Source organism: Xylaria bambusicola, assembly GCF_022495145.1.
Source record: "Xylaria bambusicola strain CBS 139988 unplaced genomic scaffold F5B22scaffold_75, whole genome shotgun sequence".
Classification (NCBI taxonomy): domain Eukaryota; kingdom Fungi; phylum Ascomycota; class Sordariomycetes; order Xylariales; family Xylariaceae; genus Xylaria; species Xylaria bambusicola.
The window spans coordinates 159050-183859 of NW_025953628.1; the positions used below are offsets into that span (position 1 = coordinate 159050).

At 47.7% G+C, this 24810-nt stretch overlaps 11 protein-coding genes across 11 annotated transcripts; 7 read left to right on the forward strand and 4 right to left on the reverse strand.

The window, feature by feature from the left end:
* Positions 1-236: 236 nt before the first annotated feature.
* Positions 237-2224, forward strand: F5B22DRAFT_628264 (putative O-methyltransferase). Its single transcript, XM_047976405.1, has 5 exons — positions 237-684; positions 747-873; positions 942-1065; positions 1130-1572; positions 1634-2224. The coding sequence occupies exons 1-5, from the start codon at positions 505-507 to the stop codon at positions 1951-1953; spliced, it is 1194 nt and encodes a 397-aa protein (XP_047825583.1). The 5' UTR covers positions 237-504; the 3' UTR covers positions 1954-2224.
* A 981-nt stretch (positions 2225-3205) lies between these two features.
* F5B22DRAFT_529182 (uncharacterized protein) lies at positions 3206-4704 on the reverse strand. The gene is made up of 5 exons (XM_047972718.1): positions 4217-4704; positions 4036-4155; positions 3855-3973; positions 3718-3802; positions 3206-3658 (listed from the first exon to the last, which is right to left on the reverse strand). The coding sequence occupies exons 1-5, from the start codon at positions 4467-4469 to the stop codon at positions 3429-3431; spliced, it is 807 nt and encodes a 268-aa protein (XP_047825584.1). The 5' UTR covers positions 4470-4704; the 3' UTR covers positions 3206-3428.
* Positions 4705-4738: 34 nt separating this feature from the next.
* Positions 4739-5951, forward strand: F5B22DRAFT_529266 (uncharacterized protein). The gene is made up of 3 exons (XM_047972719.1): positions 4739-5283; positions 5352-5428; positions 5504-5951. The coding sequence occupies exons 1-3, from the start codon at positions 4941-4943 to the stop codon at positions 5798-5800; spliced, it is 717 nt and encodes a 238-aa protein (XP_047825585.1). The 5' UTR covers positions 4739-4940; the 3' UTR covers positions 5801-5951.
* On the forward strand, positions 5945-6959 carry F5B22DRAFT_529148 (uncharacterized protein). The gene is made up of 5 exons (XM_047972717.1): positions 5945-6158; positions 6215-6277; positions 6331-6396; positions 6456-6521; positions 6573-6959. Exons 1-5 carry the CDS (start codon positions 6089-6091, stop codon positions 6635-6637), a joined length of 330 nt encoding a protein of 109 aa, XP_047825586.1. The 5' UTR covers positions 5945-6088; the 3' UTR covers positions 6638-6959.
* Positions 6960-7470: 511 nt separating this feature from the next.
* Positions 7471-8537, forward strand: F5B22DRAFT_529386 (uncharacterized protein). The gene is made up of 3 exons (XM_047972720.1): positions 7471-7788; positions 7841-8093; positions 8145-8537. The coding sequence occupies exons 1-3, from the start codon at positions 7563-7565 to the stop codon at positions 8455-8457; spliced, it is 792 nt and encodes a 263-aa protein (XP_047825587.1). The 5' UTR covers positions 7471-7562; the 3' UTR covers positions 8458-8537.
* Positions 8538-9500: 963 nt separating this feature from the next.
* F5B22DRAFT_640005 (carbohydrate-binding module family 35) lies at positions 9501-11210 on the forward strand (the record flags this gene model as incomplete). The annotated part of the gene is made up of 5 exons (XM_047977799.1): positions 9501-9543; positions 9781-10114; positions 10174-10657; positions 10724-10918; positions 10992-11210. 5 exons carry the CDS (start codon positions 9501-9503, stop codon positions 11208-11210), a joined length of 1275 nt encoding a protein of 424 aa, XP_047825588.1.
* Positions 11211-11424: 214 nt separating this feature from the next.
* F5B22DRAFT_661658 (ankyrin repeat-containing protein) lies at positions 11425-12602 on the reverse strand (the record flags this gene model as incomplete). Its single annotated transcript, XM_047980375.1, has 2 exons — positions 11425-12001; positions 12113-12602. 2 exons carry the CDS (start codon positions 12600-12602, stop codon positions 11769-11771), a joined length of 723 nt encoding a protein of 240 aa, XP_047825589.1. The 3' UTR covers positions 11425-11768.
* Positions 12603-13009: 407 nt separating this feature from the next.
* F5B22DRAFT_529407 (uncharacterized protein) lies at positions 13010-15296 on the reverse strand. The gene is made up of 4 exons (XM_047972721.1): positions 14821-15296; positions 14024-14768; positions 13583-13960; positions 13010-13520 (listed from the first exon to the last, which is right to left on the reverse strand). The coding sequence occupies exons 1-4, from the start codon at positions 15128-15130 to the stop codon at positions 13418-13420; spliced, it is 1536 nt and encodes a 511-aa protein (XP_047825590.1). The 5' UTR covers positions 15131-15296; the 3' UTR covers positions 13010-13417.
* Positions 15297-15376: 80 nt separating this feature from the next.
* On the forward strand, positions 15377-17780 carry F5B22DRAFT_529482 (uncharacterized protein). The gene is made up of 3 exons (XM_047972722.1): positions 15377-15892; positions 15960-16321; positions 16378-17780. Exons 1-3 carry the CDS (start codon positions 15497-15499, stop codon positions 17438-17440), a joined length of 1821 nt encoding a protein of 606 aa, XP_047825591.1. The 5' UTR covers positions 15377-15496; the 3' UTR covers positions 17441-17780.
* A 1155-nt stretch (positions 17781-18935) lies between these two features.
* F5B22DRAFT_640008 (uncharacterized protein) lies at positions 18936-22161 on the forward strand (the record flags this gene model as incomplete). Its single annotated transcript, XM_047977800.1, has 10 exons — positions 18936-19163; positions 19409-19524; positions 19661-19731; positions 19798-20230; positions 20372-20460; positions 20574-20940; positions 21009-21138; positions 21210-21299; positions 21356-21422; positions 21629-22161. The coding sequence occupies 10 exons, from the start codon at positions 18936-18938 to the stop codon at positions 22159-22161; spliced, it is 2124 nt and encodes a 707-aa protein (XP_047825592.1).
* Positions 22162-22854: 693 nt separating this feature from the next.
* Positions 22855-24426, reverse strand: F5B22DRAFT_628294 (lysozyme-like domain-containing protein). Its single transcript, XM_047976406.1, has 4 exons — positions 24236-24426; positions 23765-24177; positions 23573-23703; positions 22855-23499 (listed from the first exon to the last, which is right to left on the reverse strand). The coding sequence occupies exons 2-4, from the start codon at positions 23895-23897 to the stop codon at positions 23203-23205; spliced, it is 561 nt and encodes a 186-aa protein (XP_047825593.1). The 5' UTR covers positions 23898-24177; positions 24236-24426; the 3' UTR covers positions 22855-23202.
* Between the last annotated feature and the right edge of the window lie 384 nt (positions 24427-24810).

Consider the following 24810-nt stretch of genomic DNA (forward strand, 5'->3'; position numbering starts at 1 on the left):
CGAGGAGTAAAGATACTTGAATGCAGGCTTATTGAGAAGACTTACCGTTGACGTGTATCTTGAGAGAGCAGGGTGCTGATCCGACAGTTTCTTCTGACGCCCAATAGGATCTACAGTAGCAAGCCTGCAGCAAACTGGAATATTGGTGTCGCATTCGAGGAACATGATCCGCACCCTTACTTCGGAGAGGGGCGAGCGAACTCGCAGCAGTGTGCGCCGTGCGCCTATGGAGTACACATGCACCACGAATCATGTGTTTAAAAAGACCATGGAGAAGGAGCTTGAGCTAATGCAGGTTAACTTTGTGTTGGTATCTACACATACTGCATACTACTATGGTCAATCTCTAGTCGGCCAGTGTCATTAATCACCTAGTTGTAATAACCAAGTGACAAGAAGATACAACAAACAGGTACTGCATATAATCTTTACGCTCTATTACAATTGAGATTTTCCAAGGGTCATCCATTAGCTTCCTTGGTCTCTAATACTCCCTCAGTCAAGATGCCTGAACAGACATCTCCAGCTTCCAAGGCTATTGATGATTTGATCGATCGGCTAGTAGGCCTCAAAGGTAGTATTGATAGCGACCCCAAAGCAAGCGATGAGGCAATATCGCTGAGCAAAAGTCTTATCCATCATCTGGAGAAGCCAGAGAAGATGGCCCTTGATATGATCTATGCGGTAAATCGCCCTGGGCCCGTGCCATCTCACTACTCATGAACAAAGATTAACTATGAACACAGCCGTTTACCCCAATCGCCGCAAGAATTGCAGTTGAGATGAACTTGTTTCGGTACATCTCCGAGAAGGGTGGACCAATAACATCCCATGAACTTGCATCGCTATCTGGCGGAGAGGAAGAGCTCATTAGTAAGTACCATACGGCCAATAGATGTCCTTGTAAACGGACTATAGCTAAAGTGGCATCGCCAATCCAGTACGACTACTTCGAGTGCTAGTCCCAGTCGGGTTATTAGATGAGGTGGGCGAGAGAACATGGGAAGCGAAACCAGTCACCCACGCAATGGCTTCGGAGGGAATTGCGGCAGGGTACAGGATGGTGTAAGTGTATGTTGATCTGGGCTCTCGTGGAACGTGAGATTCCTAACGATTTACACCTTGACAGGGGTGAGATTTTGATGACGGGTGCACAACAAAGCCCAAAATACCTTCGAAACAACGGGTACCGTTGCCCAACTGACCCGAGAGCTGGCTTCATACAGTATGCGTTCAATACAGACTTGACCACTTTCGAGCTGATCAGCACGATGCCGGACACGTTTAGAGACTTCAATGCCTTTATGGGAAGGGAAGTGGGTGCTAGGAAGAAGTGGCTGGAATGGTATGATGTCTCCGGTAGGCTGATGCACGACGCGAGACAAGACGTACCCTTACTCGTCGATGTCGGCGGCGGCAAAGGCCATGACTTGGTGCGGTTCCTTGGGGTTCACCCTGGTGTAGGGCGTCTAGTCCTTCAGGACCTTGAGACTGTGCTACACTTGGCTCCTCAGCTTCCTAGCGAGATCGAAAAGATGCCGTATGACTTCTTCACAGTGCAGCCAGTGAAAGGTAACAGTATTCTCTAGCCTTGGGAAACTAAAAAAATCAAGGTGCTGACAATCACGTAAAGGGGCTAGGGCGTACTTTTTCCATCACATCTTCCACGATTGGTCCGATTATAAATCATTGGAGATTCTCGAACAGGTTGTAAAAGCGATGACGCCCGGTTACTCAAAGTTACTCATTCATGAAATGGTTGTGCCCGAAAAGGGGGCAGGCATAGTGCATGCCACGTTGGACATTGCCATGATGTGCTTCGGCGGAGGCAAAGAGCGAACAGCAAAGCAGTGGAAAGAGTTACTTGCAGGTGCTGGGCTAACAATCTCGGGAATTTGGCCAGGCCCAGAAGCTGGCGCCGCAGGCATAATCGAAGCCATGGTTGTAGTGTAGATCGTTTTCACTGCCCAGCCAGTTGATGGACTTACCTATCTTGTTTGCATATAATAAAGGACGAGGTTAAATCTGCAGTTGGTCCCACACTGGATCTGCAGTATACAGCTGCCTGCAGCTGCTACAGCCTGTAACGCGCTATCAGCACCGTTTTTTCCATACTATCTACACCTTCCTACACCTATCTTACTTCACTTCTAAACTTTAATAACCCTTACAATTTATTAACTTATTTACTTTTATAATTTATATATAAAGTTATTTATATGAAGATTTTTGAAGTTAAGGAAACGTAAAGCTAAAGGGGGTGACCAATAACCTGCGATAACCTTCCACTTTGCGAGCCCCAATTTAGGTGTGTTTTAAGATGTATACAGTATGCAAATGTTGCAGCTAGCTGATTTACACCTACGAACACCTGATTACTGTAGATCCAGTGTGGGACCTATTGCAGATTTAACCCTGTCCAAACTGCTGGAGCCGGTAGCGTATTATTCCTTGCTATATTCCCGAAAGAGTGACGAGTTTGAGTAACTGCCTCGTTGTATGTAATTCAAAGTAGTGGGTAATGGTAGCGACATCTATAATCCCGCGGAAAGTAACTATAGAGAAATGAAACCCTGTCTATGATGCGCAGGTATGTGATAGGAACTGCCGGGGGATTATCCGTAACCATAAAAGGATTCATCCCATGCAGTCTGAAAAGTTGAAATGCTGGTACGCGCGGACACTCCAGGTCCCCAGGATGATGATTATTAGTTCGACGCTAAAAGTTGTACACACAGGGGTTTTTGGTAGGCAAATCCAATGCCTCTACTTCGCAGGCAGGGGGTCTGAAGTGAACAAAACAAGAGCAAGACTGACTAACGGTAGTTTTCCTACGGAAACTACGGAGTATTGTAGTAGCCTCTTTACTCTGCGGGGAAATCGCTTCGAGCTAACCATTATCATCCTGGAGACCTGTAGTAGTATTCGAGTACCACCTTGGGTCCAACTCCGGGGTCGTCGGGACCTGCAGTGCGTTGTGTAGGGTGCCTGCTCGCCGGTTGCGTTGCATGACAATCCCACCCCAGACCTTCCTTTTCAACACACCTTCGTCTGTGCACCCCTAACCCAACTCTGCCATTGATCGATGAAGTCCAATTTCGGTTAGGCCTGTGCTGTACCTCTTCTTCGCCGCGGCAATCCTTGCCTCATCCCGAAAGACAACCAAGCAGAACCGAGCAGAACCAAGACACGGGTAGGATGAGTTGCATAGTAGACTGAGGGAGGTGCCTGATAATGAGGAGCGATTTTCGGCACGATGATACCGTTACCAGGACGTGCCGTGGACCGCGGTGTTGGGTTTCTCTATAGGGAGATAATGGATGCCTAGGCTTCACAGGAGAACAGTGGTGTATTATTGGCCTATATGGTTACACTAGAACAAGAGTGCCCGAGTTTGAACACTTCTTACAACTATATCGAGGCGACGCTTACTCAGGCCGTTGTAGGAGGTCAACTTCGAAAAGATTGAACATTCGCTCGCCAGCCCACGCATCTAGATGCTGCCATTTCGCGCATGTATGCATATCTGAATCGAAATTAGTCGGGTAGAAAGCCGATTTATCTTCATGCTGAGCCGTATTATTAATCCAGCGGAATGTGACCATGGAAAGATCTGGCTGACACATCAAAGACTCCCGGATGTATTCAACACAATGATCTAAGTCGATACGGTCAGTCTTCATGATGCCAGAAATATCGAAAAGATGCGGTACATACCAACATGTTTCTCTTCGCGCGCCATTGCCTCTTCCGATTTGCCAGCATGATAATGTTCTTTGAAAAGCATTTTCTTCACTTTTTTCTGCGCGTAAATTAGTTTCTCGACTCTTCGTTTCACGTCTTGAATGCCATACCAAGCAATGTAGAGAATGATAAACACTCAACGACGCAATACCTTCACTGCCGTCTTTCGTATATACCGAGTTCAGATTTCGCTCATCAAGATAGTCTTTAGGGACACGAATATTGTCATCTAAAATCCATGATTTAGCCCTGCTCAGGAAGGTAGGTGTTAGATGATGGTGACCGACTCACTTCGGAGGAGTTCATGCCATGCTGCATCGAGCTCATCGCGTGGAGAACCGGCGAAAGGATTATCAACTATATTGGTAGGAAACTTCCTTTGCTCCCACTGCAGACCCGATCGACTAGGTACTGTTGGCAACGATGTTAGCTTCATGAGTTTTCTGTGCCATTATTACTCAAGACAACTGACGTGGCTGCTGCGATCGCACAGAACACAGGCCCTCAGGGATAGTGAACACCACTGTGACGAATACGGCTGTATAGAGGAAAAACAGGGTGCCATGGAGATAGCGACCATCCCAGATGGTGGAAGCCCATCCTCTTGGCTGGTGCCGATGAGGGATACGATGTTCAACGTTTTCACTCAAGAGAGGATCGCCCGTTTCGCTGGCCTCATCTGTATGTTGGTGATTCTTCTTCTTCCATTCCTGCCATTTCTGCATATTAGAACTGTTGGTCAAAAGTCTGCTCAAGATGCTTTATTCGGAGGAGAGGAGGGGAGAGTATGAGCGCAGCGGATTCAGATCTGTGGGGGATGGAAGTCTAACAACACCAAGGTAATATGGAATACCTTGACTAGGAGACGACTTGTTGTCAGATGGTAAATTGGGCTGCCCTATCAGAGGAGTATCGCACACCACTGCCAGTCCCTCGAATGATCCTTGATACTCTTCCACATCACATACAGATAAAGTGGTGCCGTGCGAACCGCACGGGTCTTTGGATGGATACACAACGTATCGACTGACTGCATGCGTCGGTTTCCCCGCAAGTGTCTTTTCATGCATAGGCACTTCTCAATCATAATATCACCAACAGCCGACCTCCTTCTTCTTCAATCATCAGCATCCCTTAGAGAATAATTCACTTTCTTGTTGGATACACACTCACACGGCCACTATTCCTACACCAGAATGAGACTCCCTAACCAACAAACATCGGGCTATTCACTAGTCCCTGATGAGACTGGTAATCCACCTTCCAAGAGATGGACAATCCGTTTCGGCTCTATCTTCCATCGTCTGGTATTTCCTCTCACGTTAGTGTTTTCTTTCTGCGCTGGGCTAGCGGTAAAATCTCTAGCCGAGAGCTCAATGATCCCTACACAAACACCTGTCGATCTCAACTCCGAACCAACCCCTGAAGGAGCACCAAGTCACCCGACCTTTAGGACGATATTCACCTACAATCGCACTTTCGGCGCCGATCCACTAGAGGACCCTCTCACCGAGGATGCGTGGGACTCAATATTACCTTGTAAGAACTTTGCCTTCGGCGCTCCGTTGCATTTGGACCCCTCAATTGACATAGGGTTTCTTCGACAGTGGGCCAAGGCACAGTCATCTTATCAGACAGTTCTCAAGTCTACGTCGTGTCTGTCATGCATCAACTTCATTGTCTGGTAGGTCAAATCAGATCACAACATTTGCGCTCGGGGATGGTAGCTCACTGACCGACTTTCTCTCTGAATGATCAGTGGTCGATCCACCAAGCGTTCTACACGGCATTACATGCGGATCCTGCAAAGGTTGACCTGCAAGACTTCGCTCATATGCGACACTGCTTCGACTACATCCGGCAGGCGCTTATGTGCTCGGCAGACGCGACTCTGGAGCCTGTTGATCCGGTACTTGGTGGGGTGACGGGATGGAACGGTACACACGTCTGCAATGACTTCAGCAGTTTGGCGGCGTGGGCAGAAGGTCACCGAACCAATAACCTTAAAGGTTTCCGCGAAGGCCACGAAGCCGGAGGCCATCACCACTCACGTTAGAGTAGGTCACGAGGCAAAATGCTCCGTTTTTTTTCTTGTATGGTACATTAGGGAGTGATTGACTTGGATGTGATGTAGCAGCTCCATGCACCTGCTTGGGGGTCTACGCGAAGGACGTCTGATAGTCAAGAATGAAGGCTCTTATGTCAAATGCAGAGTATATTCTTTACGTATAAGAGAGGAGACACTCGAGAAACCAGCCCATCCATATCATTTCACTATCGATCCATCGAAGCATTTGAGAAAAAGCCGCTTTCGTAACCACAACACTTTACCATCTCTGACACCATGAAGTATATGGTCATTGTCCTCCTGAGCGGGCTAGCCGCCGCTGCTGCAATCCCTCGCGCAGTTCAAGGTGGGCAGATTGGCAATTTCATGTTTATTTACTCGTCTAACTTGTTGAGCTATTAGACTCAGACGAAGCGGTTGTTTATCCCGCTGAGGTTGACCAGTCGTGGATTGATTCTCGTGAAGGTATGTTTTCCAAGCGGAACATTTTGAATGACACTTCTTAATCGCTTAAACAGTTGATTCCGATGAGGCTGTAGTCTATCCTGCTGAGGTAGACCAGTCTTGGATCGATTCCCGTGAAGGTAAGACAATCGTCTAATACACTCACACTCACTCAAGACCATTCTAATAATCTACGCAGTTGATTCAGACGAAGCCGTGGTATACCCCGCCGAGGTAGACCAGTCTTGGATTGATTCTCGTGAAGGTAAGAGAATTGAGTAGAATTAACTTAGCAAGTCTCTGACAATCTATACAGTTGATTCAGATGAAGCCGTGGTATACCCTGCCGAGGTAGACCAGTCATGGATCGATACTGCATAGAAGACCTTGGGATGAAAGTTGCCTCTGTTATTTGCTCGACTCATGTTACTAGTTAGTCCTAGGTAGCTTATCATGTAGCAAATAGCTAGAAATTTGCAAAGAAAAAAAAAAACTACAGTCCGATGAAGTTCAGAAATAACCTAGTAGCTCTTGCACACCATAAATTTACATAGCCTTAACAACTGCACATTGACCCTTAAACTATGACGATGCTTTTTTGTGACCAGCATGCTAGGTCGGTCATGCGATGCATGTGTAACAGTATGATGGGGTAAATGGCGGTATGGTCAATGCCAATGAAGCGCAACGTCCTTATCATCCATCTATAAGTGGGAGAAAAGAAGACGGAGAATCAATACGTAATAGCGCTGTTGAGGCTCGAAGATACCCCTCCATCTTGCCAGCCTTTAGTAATCTATCTGAATACTATAGGATCCTTAAGAGGGTCCCTGTTTCTCATAACAGCCAAGACGTGTCTGTTAGTCCGAGATGTGCATATAGGTAGTAAGGTAGGACGTGATGATCCAGGCTGCTCTTTGGCTCCTTTGTGGAGATGCATATGCATATCCACCTCCAACAAGACTGTGAGAGATCCCTGTATTGCAGATAGTCGGAGGCAGCATGGATATCCGCACTGAAGCTACTCTGTATGAATTGATCATCTGTTCTGTACCCATTTAATTCTAGGTATGGGTCGAGCGGTTCCTGCCACGCCGAGGTGCTTAGAATCATAACCACCATGTCACATGTGTCATGTCAGTAAACGCAGCAGGGTAATCGCATAGTGGAAATTCTCTAGTACATCCGTGGGAGAATATGCCATCTTCACCTCTTCATTTATATTTCTGGATTTGAGCCACTGTATGGTGCTATAGATGAAGACCTGCTCTTCCTCCGTCCTCCTTTGCTTCATTGTTGCTACGCCATGGCGATGCATACAAAAGAATACGACCCTCTACCTCGAGGCTCGGATGATGAATCGAGCTTAGACATTCCCCATATTCGACCTCAACGTCGTCGATTCACACCTTGGAGCTCGTCGATTGTTTTGACGGTGCTGCTCGCGATTTCAGTCACTTCAAATCTGTTTATCGTCCTTCGAAATGTTAAACAGCGTAATCTCACTGAAGCTGACTGCCCTTCAACCTACGGTTAGGCTCTTTATGATATCGTACTAAGACTATATACTAATGGGTAATCTAGCTGGGCTTAAGCGTGATGTGCCCATACGAATTATACCAGAGACAGAATACACTTCAGACAATCTGACAGCAGTGGCTGTCTTATGGGATAAGATGCGGGGTGATCCAGGTGTGCTTGCACTCTCGTCAGACTTTGTGAAGGAGAAGGGTCTCCCTCCGGCTATCCAATACCCCTGGGACGAGGACAAAAGTGTCTATTTCTTCCAGGCCTACCACAATCTTCACTGTCTGGTAAGAACAGACCCCCGCGGAAAGTCTCCTAGTCCTTTTCTCTCCGAAGCTAATCACTAAGATTGATTACAGAGGACACTGTTCCGGTATGTCAACTACACAGAAACAGGCGTTCCAAATCGGATCGCGGCAAGTCATGCACTTCACTGTCTTGATCAGTTACGTCAAGATGTCATATGCCACGCGGATGATACACCGCGCTATGCTTGGACACAACCACCGGGAACGGGCTTCAACCAGATGAGAATGTGCAGAGACTGGAACAAGCTCGAAAAGTGGGCGAATGAACATACAGCTTGCTTCAAGAATACGGATGGTATTGCAGGCCCCATCATCGAAAGGTTCAAGTCGTGCCCCGATGGTCAAGTTCTTTGGCCAACCAAATGAGAGTCAAGCATGGAAAACCTGGGATTTCCCCGGCGGTAAAGGTATTGAATCAGTCATTTGCTGCTTAAAGCTAGCTAAGCCAAGCTAAAGAAAGCACGAGATATAAAAACAGAAAAGGATAGCCACCTACATATCTACGAAAACATAGGGTTTCAATGCAATGGTTCGAAGACTTAGCAGGTTTATACTATCCATTTATGACTTTACCCGTGAGAAGTACCTAGACTTTCTTAGCAGTCTGGGTCATAATATCTTCGCAGTCACTGACGAGGTGTGCCTTTGGGAACCCGTTCTGCTCCCCTCAATAGGTGTCCCGCTTAGGTGGATGGAGCGGTGAGGTCCGCCGCAATACGAGATAAGGGCTCAGCTATGAAGTGATCCTTAAAACGCACCATTTTCCATCCGAGAGAATGACTGATAAAATTCACAACATGTATTTAGATAGGAGAAATAATAAACTACAGCTCCCGGGGTGAGAACAACCGCTTCAATTACACCGACCAAGCGCGAGCCAGGGTTGTCCTAAGGGAGGGGGTAATAACATGGCTTTCGTAGAATCGGTATCAATCGGGAACAGAAGAAGCCTGCATAGAGTGAAGTCGGCTGTTCCATTTCTCTCATCACCGCGCTCTAGTGGATCAATAACGCCGACAGCGAAACGGCAGTCTTCCGGTTACGGAGAGGGTGGGGGGAGTCGGGGACCAGGTAGGCAGGTGAAGAACAAATGTATTAAACACTTGGCATTGCATAGTTGATCTTCTACGTAGAGAAGCTCGCGTTTATACAAATTGGTGCGCAGGAACTCCGCGGTCTCTCCGTCTTGAGCTCGCTATTTTGCTATTTGGACAGAAAGGCCGCCATTACCACCAACCTAATTGAGTTACCGCTTTAAACATATCACGCACCCGGAGACTGAATGCGCCGGGGCCGAATTTTCATGTCGGCACAATTGATTGCGTCGGCCAAGCCTCCTATTCTTCAAGAGTGTGCGTTCGAATAAGGTCGCTCGGGCAATTTGCGAAACTGGGAAGACCAGCAGAAAGATGGCTTGCATCGAGCATGCATGGCCTCGTTATAGCCAAGAGGGTAAACTACTTTGGTAACGGAGGTCTTCACTCCACCAGCTAGCAGCCGAGATGAATCTTCCACAACTCGACTGGAAAGAGCATTAATAACGTGTAATTGCCTTTAAAAATGATGGCATTTCATATTCTAGATACAAGGCCCTTGAGAACGCTGTCGCGAAAATGTTTCGATTGAGCGTCGTAGTGAGCGCTGCTTTAGCGCTGTACGCCGAGGCTCATACCATCGGGTGACGCCAAGACGCGCAGATATACGAAGTTGAAGATGTGGTCCTCTCCGGCGTCGCGGTCGACACGGCACAGGCGGGATACTCGGGGACGGGGTACGTAGGCGGTTTTGACGACGCGGCCGACACCATCACATTCAACATCGACAATGACAGCGTGCAGCTCTACGATCTCAGCATCCGTTACGCGGGGATATACGGCGCCAAAGTCACCACTGTCGTCCTCAACGGGGGTGCGAGGACGGACATGTCTCTCGACGAGACGACTGATTTCACTACTGCGTCCGGAGGGCAGATATTGCTTGAGGAAGGCGCCAATACAATCGACATTGTGAGCAATTGGGGATAGTAAGCGTTGACCCGATTCTATCGCGCACCATCTGAGAGAGATGCTCACGCCCAGATAGTTATCTGATTGATTATATCGCCGTATCCCCCTCGGCGCCACGGCCAGCTCACAACATAACCCCCACGCTGAGCAATCCCAACGCGAACGCGACCGCGACCGCGCTGTACGAGTACCTCATTTCCATCTACGGCAAGAATATCCTCTCGGGTCAGCAAGATGCCACCTGGGCGGATTGGGTGACGCAGCAAGTGGGCAAGACGCTGGCGGTGTTGGGTGTAGACCTGATCGACTACAGCCCGTCGCGCGTCGAGCACGGCAGCACGAGCACGGCGGTCGAAGACGCCATCGCCCACGCCGAGAAGGGCGGCATCGTGACGGTGGTGTGGCACTGGAATGCGCCCGCGGGCCTCTACGACACGGACGAGGAGCCCTGGTGGAGCGGCTTCTACACCGTCGCCACCGACTTCGACGTCGCGGCCGCCCTGAGCGACACCACGAACGCCAACTACACGCTTCTCATCAGGGACATCGACGCCATCGCCGTGCAGCTGAAGCGGTTGTAGGACGCCGATGTGCCCGTGCTGTTCCGCCCCTTGCACGAAGCCGAGGGCGCGTGGTTCTGGTGGGGTGCCAAGGGTGCTGAGCCCTGCAAGCAGCTTTGGAATCTGGTCTATGACCGCTGGACCAACTTCCACGGTATCAACAACCTTGTCTGGGTGTGCAACTCGGTTGGGCCTGAGTCGTATCCCGGAGATGAGGTGACGGACATACTGTCGACGGACGTATACGCGACAGGCAATGGCGTACGTGATCCCCTTCCCCTTTGTTGACCGATACTGAGACACTGCGAACCGGATGATCTAACTTGATTTTTAGCCCATGTCCGCGCAATACAACTCGCTAATTGACCTGGGCAACGACACGAAGCTGATCGCTGCGGCCGAAGTTGGCTCAGTACCCCTTCCTGAACAGCTTCAGGCCTATGAGGCTGATTGGGTGTGGTTTTGTACCTGGGGCGACACCTTTATCAACAACGAGGAGTACAGCGCTATCGATGTGTTGACAGTAGTAAGCCGGCCAGCTTTTCGATTTTGATCACGACTAGATTGCATTCAATGACGGACCCCTGTCAGGATGACAGGAGCCCCCCGTCAGGGTGAGGAAGAATTAGTGCCCCTTCCACGCCCGCTCCGATAAGGTCTGCGAGAGCTGCGGAGAAGCTCTCATCCCTAGTATTCGACATCTCGAACCAAATGGAGCATTGCCCGTCATTGGTCCACGTTTACTGACTATGCCAACGCTATTATAACCGGACGTCGTTTATGAGCTAGGTATATATATATATACGGCCATATCCTAGCGGGAGGTAACAAAATACTTTGGCTTTAATATATGGAATAAAACTACAGTACTAACACTTTTATACAACTTTATAGAATAAATTAGCTATTATGGTTCCCGGCACCAATAATTGATATACAACATTACCACCCTGGTCGGTACCCTAGTAGGTCAACACGCCGATGGCAAAACGGAGGCCCGGCAGCTATAAGGTGGACCGCACCGCCACGACCCGTATGATAAGTCAGTATAGGCTTCCGAACCGAGTTCCTCATTTTGCAATAAGCCGCTTGTTAAAATGTATAGCATATGTTACTGGAGTCCAACCGAGTTATCACGTAGTGTCCCGTTAACCTTGCCACTCTCAATTAGCAACTCCACGATATCCAATAGGCCTAATTGAGCTGCCCATGACAGTGGTGTGCGACCGTTGTGGTCTTTTGAGTCAGCATCAACCTTCCCGCTCTCAAGTAGAAATCTCATGATGCCCAACGATCCTGATGATGATTGGGCTGCCCATGACAATGGTATCCGTTCGTCTTTGTCTTTTGAGCCCAAATCAACCATCCCACCCTCAACTAGTAACCTTGCAATGTCCAATATTCCCGACTAAGCAGCCCATGATAATGATGCCCGGCCGATTTCGTCTTTCGAACCCGCATCGACGTTGTCCCTATCAAGCAGTAACTTTACGGCAGTTGGATTTTTTGACTTCACTGCCCAGGCAAGTGGTGTCCAACTATTTCTGTCTTTTGAATTGTGATCCACCTTACTGGTTTCTAATAGTAGCGTAACGAGATCTTTATCCGCCTTTTGCACTGCCCATGATAGTGGTGTTCGAAAATTATGATCTCCAGCATCAACAGCAATCTCGCTTCTACTAAGCAGAAGCCTCGCAACATCTTTCCTCCCATAATTCACAGCACATAGAAGTGGTTGCTGACCCCTTTCATCTTCTGAGCTGGGATTAACTCTACCACTGTTAAGTAGCAGCCTAACAGTAGACGGGTCGCCAATTCTTATTGCAGAAAAAAGTAGGGGCTCAAGGTTAAACAGATGAAGGGGCATGTTGCGAACGAGAGTACCTATAGAATCGCGATCGTCGCTACAATATGCAATCTTGGTGATCATCGCTGCTGCCGCCATTATGTCTTAAGTGCTAGACCAAAGCTTTTTTACGCTTATTCTAAGAATATTATAATGACACCTTGCTGATAGTACTTAGGTAAGCTAAGTGTGGCAGCCAACACCTATCAAGGCAGCTCAGCCCCATGCTTCATAGCGACATTCTTCCACTTATCGCGTTCCTGTTCGAGCTTTGCAATTTTCTCCTCCAGCTCCTCTAACCTCTGAGCCTTTCGCTCTCTGGACTTTCGTGCTGCCAACGTGTTACGCGCCCGCTTCATTGCAACCGTGTCTTGGGGCTCATCAACAATGATGGGTGGCAAAGGCTTGTCCCTCCTCCGTGTGATACCGGGCTGTGGATAACCACGGGTATTGTCATAGATGAGTGACTCTGGGTCTACGATTGGGGGCAGAGAGTATGGGGCATGGGTGTTGAACAATGAATCTGCACCAATATCCCCAGATTGATCAAACCAAGAGGAAGGGTCGAAAGAGCCGAAGGAGTCTAAAACAGTCGATGTTGGCAGTGGTGGCTTGTTAGAAGCATTATCAAGGGAAGGACTAAGCTCTCCATGAAGGATTATGTCTTTAACGAAGTCCTTATCCAATGTAGATTCGGGTGGTCCAGCGTCTGGGAAGAGTGGAAACCATTCGTCGCTAAGGTCCCGTGCCTTACTATTTTGTGGTTTAGCATTTTGCGGATGATTCAGTGAAGAAGGCAGCTCAGGGATCTTGCTATCGTCTTTTGCCTGCAGTATGCGTGATGGTGGAGGGTAGCCCCCACAGACTAATTTGTTCGTCGCGCAGTTTCCACAAGAGGGCCTCTTTTCGAAAAATTAGCACCGGATTCCTCGCTGATATGACAAAATGAAGTGGGCAAAGGATGATTCTAAGGAAAAAGACAACTCTACCTGTTCATCGCACTTAATCCGTCTCATCCTAAGTTCACAGACCATTAGTCATTACGTTTAATGCGTTGGAACCCTGGTGGGAATTCTTACTTGCACTGATTGCATCCCGTTTTGACCTTCGCTCGCGTAGCTCGTAATATTTTACTATCTTCAGGGTTAGAGCTAGGGGTTGCTACTTCGTTATTTTCATGCGAGTCTGTGGCTAGAGCTTTGTGAACTTCGATCCCAGGATCTTGCGGTACAATGGAAAGAGCAATGGCTTCCATGTGATCGGCCAAATGTAGGATAATTCGTAGTCTGGTATTGACGTCCTTTCCGCAGATACGACATCTAGAATCACGCCAAATGGTGGAAAATGCGTGGCTAATGGACATATGTCTTTCCAATAACTTGACACTTGGGAAAGGGGGCGCACCACACTCGGGCACGGGGCAAACATATGGTTCAATATCACGAAGCAGGTGTTTCCTATTGAGGAAAGTTAGAAATTGATACCATAATAGGACATCAAGAGCTCCTTCTGTGGCATACCTCCACTCATCCTCAGTAGTTATCGTAACATGATCTTTACAGGCTATGCAGTGAAAAGGTTTTCCTTGAATAGCACCCTCTGGCAGCGGTGGATGGTTGCGGGTCGGTCCTGATTCGTTCGTATCCAGATGGCTTGCACTGACATGGCTGGCAGTTCCCAGACCAGAATCATGAAATAGCGATTGCCCTCGGATGGATAGGTCATCGACAATTGATCTAAACTCGACTGAATCGCTGTCTGGAGTATAATTGACTCTCTCAATATCCTTGTCCTGAACCGCTCGGTCGTCGCTCGCCCGGGGCTTCAATCCTGCAATCTTCAAAAATCGTAGCCAGTTTGCCTCCCCTAGGCGGCCGGCTAGATTGCTTTCGCATTGAGGGTAAAAACGAATAATCCTCTCAATGAAAGTATCGCATAACCGGCCATCAAAGGAACTCGAGGGGTTAGCGGCTGCTTCACTGGCAATGGGATTCATCACCTGCTCTTCGAACCTGGAGCCAAGGTCCAAAAGACACTGGGCATCACTTCTCAGATCGTCTGCAATATCGTCTAAAAGCTTCTCATGAGGTACAGACTCTGAGGGCGCTACTGCCTCGCCATCTTCGGATGAATCACTGTCATTATCTCCTTGAACAAGCACCGCGAGTCTTTCAGACGTGAGAGCAAGATCTGCGGCTGTCAACAATAATCTCGTTATATCCTCAGAAGAAACAGTAGATAGACAGGTGACGACTGGCGTTAATTCTAATGAACGGTTACTTGGCGATCATAAGTATGTCATTTCGTCGACACGTACCATGTGTCAAAGTTCGGCAGATGTTCTGCAAAAGCCTGATTGTTAGGTCCCCTGCTCTTTGTGAGTTCTTCAACCTTTCTTCAAATTTTCCGCTTGGGACACCGTAGCCATCAGCCCAGAGATAGATATAGCTATGAGCGCTCTTAAGCTTGCGGATGGTACCCTTCTGTATCCATTGTTGCTGGGCCAGAATTTGAGTAATGGCCCCCCAAAGATCTGAACAATCAGAAAACACCTTCGCAATGCCAATCGCCTCTTCGTCTGGGTTAGGTAGAACGGCTTTTTGCCATTCGTGAATCTGAGGGTCCATGACGTTTCGTGCGCACGTCTGGCTACAACACTCTATAATGAGAATATAGGTTTCTTGTCAAATAAACGTCGGCTTCGTCCAGCCTAGCTCAAGTAAGAGAAAGACGGCGACCGACTCATTATGTGGCAGTGCTTGCTTCTCCGCAGCGGTTGCAGATGCAGGTGAGCGTCCATCGGTCAGCCCCCATCAGACATCATTGGAGGGGGGGATCTGCGGGGTTTAGCCTACAGAACAATGCGATGTACAGCCACACAAGAAGCCTATAACGGTCGCAACCCTTATGGAGTTCACAAAGTCTCTTTGCTTCGCCATTCATCTTGAGACCAGATCTTCCTCCACTCTTCGTGAAAACAGGTGGAAGTCACAATGGCCGATCCTATTTCACTCGCTCTGGGAATAACACCACTTGTTCTATCAGCCATTAAGGGATTGAAGGCCGTTCGTTCAACACTAAAAGCACTCCGTGGACATGATCGAGCAATTCGAAGGTTACGAAGAAGCTTCACCACCCAATCGCATGTTTTCTTAGACGAGTGCCACCTGCTTCTCCAGCAGGTTGCTGACCCAGATGATGTTGTCTTCATGCTTGAGGACGGCGAGAGCGAGCTCTGGAGCGACCCCAGCCTAGATGAGAAACTTAAAGAACATCTAGGTCGCAAGTTTGAAGAGGTCAAAGAAATCGTTGAGGAGATCCACAGCCAACTCAAAACCCTAGATGGAGAACTCAATCGCACGTTACACCCTGGCAAGCAAGATGTTAAGGTACGTCCATACCGTACAACAAGACGCAAAACTTGATTCATCAAAGTGTACTAACTCACAGATACAGCTTACTACCTCCGAAAAGGTTCGCGAAGCCTTTGACCTATTATCAAACAAGACAGACTATGAGGAGAATATCGATTATCTCAAAGAGCTCAACCAAGAATTCAAACGACTGCGTCGAATGGCGAAAGAAATCCAAAGTAGCCAGATACTCGCGAAAACACATAGTCAAAAACGAATACCAAAAGAATATAGAATCAGGGGCGAATACGCAAAGTCGTTTTATAATGCCTTGAGATACTGTTGGTCCTGTACAGATGTTGAGCATACGGAACATTACATGGCACTCGCTCTGAACTGTGGAAGTGGCCATGATATGCGTATAATCTTGCAGCGTGCGCAAGGAAACAGTTTCTCTCCCGATGGGTAAGAAACCATAATCCATGATCGCATATGAGTCACAGATATTGATATGATGACAGTAATGCTCTTACTTTATCTATCAGGCCCCAAAGTTTGCCACCAAGGGGAGCTGATTGTACCATCGGACGTGTCGACGCAGCGTTGACATTATCCGATGTGCACGTGCAACCCCTGAAACGGATAAGACTTGGGTCCGATCGATGGCTAAAGAGACTCGAGAGACCACCACCATCGCCGCCCGAATATTCCTTCCAAACAACTTTGGTAGACTCCCAAGGCGGGTCCACGGAAATGGTAGTCGGGACAGTTGACCAGCCTCAACAATCGACTATGCTAACAGAAGCTGATTCCGTCGAGAGCTTACGAGAGCCAATTGACTTACGAAAGTCGCATAACGTTTGCGGAGCGTTGCTCAGATTGGCAGAACCTAGCTCCAAGCTTGTGGGTTTTCTTGATACACCTGACAGCATTAGGCACGCTCTCACTGTTGGCGGCGCTATGTATGGCGAAGTGTCAGGATCGGACTCGGGTAAGAAAGCGCTACCGCTTCTCAAAATTCTAGAAAATGCCCTAGATGCGGATCTAGGCGTCACCCAACAGCTTCGTCTTGTATTGCAACTAGCAAAAGGACACCTGCAACTTCATTGGACACCATGGTGGCGCCAGTACTGGTCACTCTCTGACCTATCCTACTTCCCCGATTCCTCAACCATTGGCACCACAGACCTCAGTGACTGCCTGAAGAGCCTTCACATAGGTACGCGGCTCGACTTCGAGACGCTCAACTTTGATACATCTACGTTTTGCTTGGACCCTGAAGTCGAGACGGCGCTCTTGACCCACGGCATTCGTAACCTATCCCTCTACTGTCTCGGTATTGCATTGCTGCAAATCGGTCGCTGGGACCCCCTGGCCAATGCCGTCAACGATGTCGTGGCCGTTCGTAAGCTGGCCGCCCGAAACGGCCGTCTAGGACCGCGGTACCAAGCACTCACGCAGAAGTGCATCGAGTGCGACTTTGGAGAAGGCTCGGACCTGGGCAACCCGCAGTTGCAAGGCACGGTCTACGAGTCGGTGGTATGCGAGCTCGAGAGCCTGATCGGCGTATTAGAGAAGATATAAGCATGAATGAGAAGTGCTCAGCATCACGGCGTGCCGAGAGCCTGTGTTGTAGCGCAGCGAGTCACTCGTAGAGCTTCTCAAGATGAGCAATCTGATGATTAGTGCACGACGTTAAAAGAGAATGATGTTGTCACGGAAAAAACGACGCCATGCAAGATTAGCGGTCTTTATACGGCATACCCACTACTCCGCGACAGATTTATTCATAATCGCCGGATAATTGTTACAACCTGATACCCTAAGAGAAACAAGGAGAGTACTGAAAGGCGGATTCTGCGCCTGCTTGCCATATTTTAAACCGCTAATAACATATGTTACGCGTACGTATGACTGAGTATATAGGTCGCCGACAGCCGCGGGCGAATACCTTGCAAACCCCCTTAGTAAGACATACAATTTGCACTTATATGTAAAGCTATACAACCTTAGCTAGCACAACACGCATTTCAGGGCTTCAGATGTTGTCAAAAAGGCCTTACCAGTTGTATACAAAGTCAAGGTAGCCATCAAGGCCAAGGGGACCCTGAACGAACCTCAGGAACCTTTGCAGCTCTAGCAGGACTCCTTATACAGATGGATCAGCCTTCTTAACTACTTGAGTCCTGTATATGTCTCATAAAAGCACTGGCTAAATAGTCTCACTTCCAAATACGAACTATATGCCTTAATAGGGGTCCCGCATGTATAGGCGTACGATGCACCCCCTGGCGCTCAGCCGGCGTCGAAGCCTCACGGACCGCGGGTGCGTATATTCATGCCTTTGGTATATATTTCTAATTATTTGGTTCATGCCTTTTATATTAATAGGCCCAATAAGCTTGTTTTGCTGGTGGGATGCTCATAAAGCCGCCGTAAGAATTGGTGATACCGTAAGCAGTTCTATCAAGTAGGCAGTCATCAGCCTACTTGTCTGTCCGATCTGATACGGATATTGCGTCATACATGTAAGCTGATACTCCATGCGTGGCGTCGATCCTGGGGCGGTGCATAAGCTATTCCAACATTATGTTTTAACGTTTGATGTGAGAGGGCCGTGACTATACGTGAGCATTACAACCGCTGACGAGGTAGTGTTATCGTTGCACGCACGTACAACCGAACATGCAGTTTGCCTCCGGCTATGAGCGTGGCGCAGCTTACTGATGACCTTCCAGGCATACAGACAACAACTAATGAAGTGAGGTTACACAGTCCTCGCGTCGTGAAACAGATTAATGAGATCTAGGCGGCCAAGACAGGCAGCGAAATTGTATATAAAGACAAGGACGAGTCACCTAAGCCAAGGGCCTTTGCAGCTCGAGCAGGCTTAATATATTGTGGATAGCTTTCACTTATCTTCCATTGTTGCACTTATAGAAAGGGTGTTGGGCTAGTTTTCAACTTCTCGTGACGTCCAATAGGAGAATTTCGAGATGACACTGGACCAGAAGACGAATATAACCTAGGTAACAAAGGGATACAAATTTCACACCGGCTATATAACTTTCTACTCATCATGGGTACCATCAACCCTTTCAATACAACTGGATGGAAGAAGTCCGCCAGGGTCAACTGTACGATACTGGTACTTTTGTCTATCTCAATGATAATCCTATCCGGTATAAGTTTGTCCCACGGCGCCCAAACAGCACTCTTGTTGTATTCTGGAGATTGTAACAGCGGCAATGCAACAGCCATCAATCTTGCATTACACCTGCTCATTAACGCAGTCTCAACACTAGTGGTGAGCTCTTCATTTCAATTCACCATCTACTAGTGCTGCTGACGGACAGTGCTGTATATGCTTAGTGCTAACTGCGCAAAAAATAGTACGTCATTTTTTCTTACGTATGGCAGACATTGCGAGTTTACTAGTTTTCGTATATCGAAAGTAGAACACCTGCAGTACCTCTATCACTGGGTGGTATTAACCTACTCAAGCTGATGTTATCTTATGGTAGGCTTGCTTCTAGCAACTTCTTCATGCAGGTTCTTAATTCCCCTTCAAGAGAAGACATCAATCGGGCTCATTCTAAAGGAGCTTGGCTGGATATAGGGGTCTCCTCAATCCGCAACACTCTTAACCTCTCTAGATTCAAGAGATGGTGCTGGTCGTAGGTCACCCTATAGAAAATTCTGTACCCGCTCGGATGTTATCACCTATTTTACTTCTCCGGTTTCTAGAAAACCAGGGCAGTAGGTTTCACGTTAAACAATAACTAACCTGAGTATAACTTATAGTATCCTAGCTTTAAGCTCTGTTCCCATTCATCTCCTCTTCAACTCAACTGTCTTTAAAACGGACTACCGTGGTGGCAACTTTCATCTTACAATAGCAACCGAAGAGTTTATAAAGGGTGGCGCTTATTTTCCTCCAGGAGCAAGCCTCCAGTTCCCAGGATTATCTCCCCACGGTTCAAATTGGAGTGACGTCGGCGACCACTGTTCTTGGGCGCCCCATTTCACTGCCTCTTTCTACGGGTCTTCGGTGAGCTCCTCGGAGTATTTTGACAAGGACGCACCAGTTCTGAGTAGTTTATCCGCCTTGGCCACGCAAGTGGAAACATGGAAGAAGCTCGACATTAACGAATGCAGGCAAGTATACGCATCCTGCAGAGGCATGAAGAAGTATGGCGATGTCATTCTGGTTGCTAATAAACCCGGCGGCTGGATTCGTGACAACATGTGGGATCTTGGAAAAGATCAGAGGCTCTTCTGGGACAAGTATATTCCCCCAAAACAAGCAAATCATCTTTTCTTTGATGCCCAATGCAACATACGGCCAGCAACAACATACAACTCGCCTGGCGGGTGTTGGAATCAGTGCATAGCAGCGCTTAGTGGAGAGGTCCTCCCTGAACCTGGTTTCGACATGCAGAATGGAAGGGGTTGGAGCTACAGCTTTTGTGATATTGATGCCATCAGAAATCCATATTCAGGGTGCAATCTCAGCATGCACTATGCGGTCTCGGAACCTCGGCGTTCAGCTTTGGATATAAGTATTGATCACTGTTTAGCGAAACCGCTGGAAACTGCTTGCCGTATGTTCTTCCCGTTACAAGGCGTACATCCTCAACCCTCCCACAATCAATGTCCTACCTTACTATTGTTCCACTCACTAATGCGACTGGACTAACGTCGTTCTGAAATCTAGAGGTTGCTGTATCACCTATCTTACTATTACTTGTTACTATCTTTGTGGCTGTCAAAACATTTACTGCCATTCTGATTACAATTTCCCTAGGGCAAGCAAAACAAGTACCATTAATAACCCACGGTGATGCTATTGCTTCTTTCATTACCAAGCCTGATAATACTACCATCGGGTATTGTACTATAGGCTATGAAAAAATTCATAGTTCCATATCTCACTCATCAGTACCAAGACCATGGCATGGCTCTAAGAAACGATGGGCTGCAGCTATTCCATGGTCTACTTGGGTTATGAGCTATTCAATTATTATAATCGGGATCAGCTTTGCTATAGGCCTGTTTATTATAGCTGCACATAGCACACTCAAGTAAGTGCTCCGAATTTACTTGTAACAGTAAAGGGAGGTGCAAGCTAATTTGCATATCATGGATACAGCGGCAAGATAGATCAAGGAGGATTCTTTCCGAGCGATAATAGCCCCCTCATAACGCTCGACTTCAGCATCATAACTGCCGTAGTATTAGCGAACAGTCCGCAGCTTCTGCTGACATTTTGTTACTTCGCAGTAAGCCCAATTATCAAGGCAATAACCGTATCTTCTCAGTTGCGAGTACTAATCGGGTCTCTGCCTAATAGTATAACAATATATTCACACACCTTCAATCGGCCCTTGAGTGGGCGCAGTTTGGCATCAAGTTTTCCCCTTTGCGAGTCACTGACCCAAAAGTAAACCTCCGCAACCAATTATCCTTAATCACCATCAGCCATTCTAACTTTGTTAGGGCCAGCAATTATCTACATATAGGCTTCAACTACCATATCGGTACAGCCTTTGCTTGATAACATTTAGTATTTTCCTTCACTGGAATTTATCAAACACAATCTTTGTCACGGTATATACAGGAGGTGAGTAAATACTTGATGATGCCCGACACACGAAATTCTACGGCTATTTTGAACCGGCCAACTATATTGGTTCAAGATAATGATTCGCATGTTCCTTCTCGCTCAATTCGTATCAACTATATAACCTAAGGAAATTAACTTTCTTGTAGGATACTACTTTTATGACGTATTACGCCGTGACACTAGCCTACCGCCCGACGCGGTGAGTCTGGTGGGATACTCGCCGGCAGCTCTTCTCACGTTGATATTAGTTGCGGTCGTCCTAGCGCTTATTCCACCAATTTGGAGTTGTATTAGACGATTGCCGCCAAATATCGTTATCCCTGGATGCAACTCGTTGGCTTTTTCAGCTGCCTGCCATGTCTCTAGACCATCCTACGATACCACTGACGCAGGGGCTTTCAGAGATGCCACGCCGTCCCCTCCTTTAGCTCCCGGCGCGTCAAAATCTGGCAGCCGACTAGGTGGCCGAAATGAAGATATTGAATTGCTTACCAGCAGTATGGATGGGCTTTACCTTGAGAAACTTGTGCAGAGCAAATTACGTTGGGGCGTGATTGATATGCCCCCGAAATGGTACGCTGAACTTGACCACGATCCAGCATTAGTGGGACATCTTGGCTTCAGTACGCTAGAGGCTGGTGGAGTGGCAGCACCGCTATGGGGGCATCTTTATGCGTGAGTTTCGGCAAGGAATAACGATCAACTTATCAAAAGCATGCATCAAGCGGAACACATGTTCGTCGACGAGGGTATATCACATGAGGAAGGTTAAATCGTTTTCTTCAAATTTAAGTTACCTGCGAGTGCAGTTATTATATGGCTCTCCATCATAACTATATCTATCATCCCCCGGTAATCATCGGACACTGGGCGATTGATGGACTTATATCTACCTACTTGCACCTACTAACCTCACCTTACGTCTATAATGGTGCACTCGTGATCAAACGATGTCTTATTCAATTGTCTATTAGTTGATAGTGGTAGCTTCATCCTGGTATGCATTTTAATGAAGGGAAATGCGTACGTACATCGTAAATCATCACCCTTGCATTGCGTGCCATGCTAATTTGATTCTGGTTGTATCCAGTGTAGTAAGTTGTTAATGTGCTGCTAGTAGTTCAGATGCGAACATAAACATATTGGCTTGATCCAGATCTATACGAAAAGGATGATTTAGGGGGCTAATTGAGTGGGGTTGAAATTCTCATCTCTCGCAGGTCATGATCCCTTACTAGGTAGGGCGCGGAAACAGAAATGGTTAATACTGTGGTCTCCTATGAATTACTTTACACTATGTACTTACGAAATACATAAATAACTATAAGGAGTTCCCTCTTTCCGTCTACCCTATAGGATTCGCCTCTTATGTGATGCCTGACCCTGTGTGCCTTAACCTCTGACATCACGGATGAACATACTGATGGAATCTCCGCCACTAGTAACATTTTTTGTGATACATGGTCTGCACTGAATTTCCCTATCCATTTTCTCCGTCTTCTTCTTCCAGGCGCAGCAAATGAAAGTGCCCATTTCATAGACAATTGACTTGCGAATCGTGTATGACAATCGTGGTGATACTTGTGTCTTAAGTATACATCTATCTTAGCCTGATATTCGAGTCCTTCCGCCTGGCAAATTGTATTATACACGCTCAGACTATAAAACCTGCTCAATAGCAACAAAAGCTTGTATGAAAGCTGATGGGAGATCTCATATTCTAACACGTTCCAGCCGGAAGAGCGGGGTCCGAGGAAGCAGTGTTCGCGAGATCGACCTCAGCAGCCCTCCTCCTCGTAAGGCCAGGCAAGACCTGCCCGCCGCTCTTGTTCCATAGTGGTAGCTCGGAAGCAATCACAGTCTGCGGGTCCTCGCCATTGTTGAGACGCGCAATAAGGCTCGACGATCCTGAGTTACCACAGCCGACATTGTATGCCCAGCTCACCAGTGCACCATACTGGTTTGCGTTAAGGGTCACTGGCTCTGCGGTCTGCTGGGTAATGCAGTTCTGAGGCGGCTATAGGTTTCTATCATCAGTGATCGTTCAAGATGTGCACCTCAGAAAGATGCTTCTAGTTCGTAAGTCTTACAATCACATCGTCGGCAAGGAGTCTCTTGCCATCAGCCTCCGAAAGCGGGATGGAATAAGGAATCTCAGCACAGCCGGCTTGCTGGCAGAGGTGTCCATAGCCAACAGTTGGGTTACCAGTTGGGTCATTATCTTAAGCAATTGTTAGAGAGATCTCCCTCTTATGATCACCGAGGGAGTGCAATCCACTTACAAACGTCGGGACTGAACCCCTCGAACTCGGCGATAAGATCCAAGGTCGCTTGGTTCACGGCTGGGCCGACGCAGGCCGCCTGGGCCATAGAGGCTGCAAGAAGGGCTGCAGAAGTAACCGTAAGGCGAACCATCGTGAGTGATACTACTTGGTAATGTTCAAAATTGTTGGAGGATAAGGGGCAATGCAAACGATGTGTACGTCTATGGTAGCATTGCTTAAGGAGGCCGATGGGCACCTGAAGCGTTTATATCTATTTGTGTCTATCTAAGCAGCCGCTTATGGAGGCTACACAATTGTAGCCGTCTCAAATAAAATATCGATTCACATCGTCTCCTGCCAGCACGGGGAAGATGGCGTTGGAGCTGTTGACCTGAAATGGAAGGCCGTGATGTCCTTGAATCTGTCGATCCCTGGGATGATCCTCAGAATGGCTTAAAAGGGGTAAAGTGTGAATGGGTCCCTGCGTACGTTCAGGAGCCTAGCGCTCTCAGCTGGGGACGATCGCATCCGCAACAAGTTGAGTGCGCGCGCTCGCATTCCGTTTTGTATTGGAGTGAGTACGATCTGAAACATCTGTGTAAGCTGTAACCATTCGTATTCCTCGCATTGAAATGTAACTCAGTTATACTCGGCATGTTAATGGATTTGGCGTGCTGAAGCTGTACGTTTCAGCGATGGTTGTGATGTCATTATATAAGTAATTACGCACGGTGGCTTACTTTGGGCCAAGAGTTGGGAAACTCTTCGATCTTGGCCTGGCGCTTAGGTATTCTAGACTACCCTCAGGATCATGCCTGTAGAGTGACGTATGCATGCACTCTTATCATAATACCGGTACAGTAAGCGTCCTGCGCGGAATCAGCACCGGCCGGATGTCTTATCGTGAAACACCCGGGATAACCGGTCCTATCGCTCTAGCCGGTTCCATTTTCAGGATTCGGTGTACCGTACCGGCGTAGAAGTGTCACTGGAGTTACCGTTGCGCGTAACTACGGACCGTATATACATGTTGCGTACGACTACAGGCGCATACCTCGCAAAGG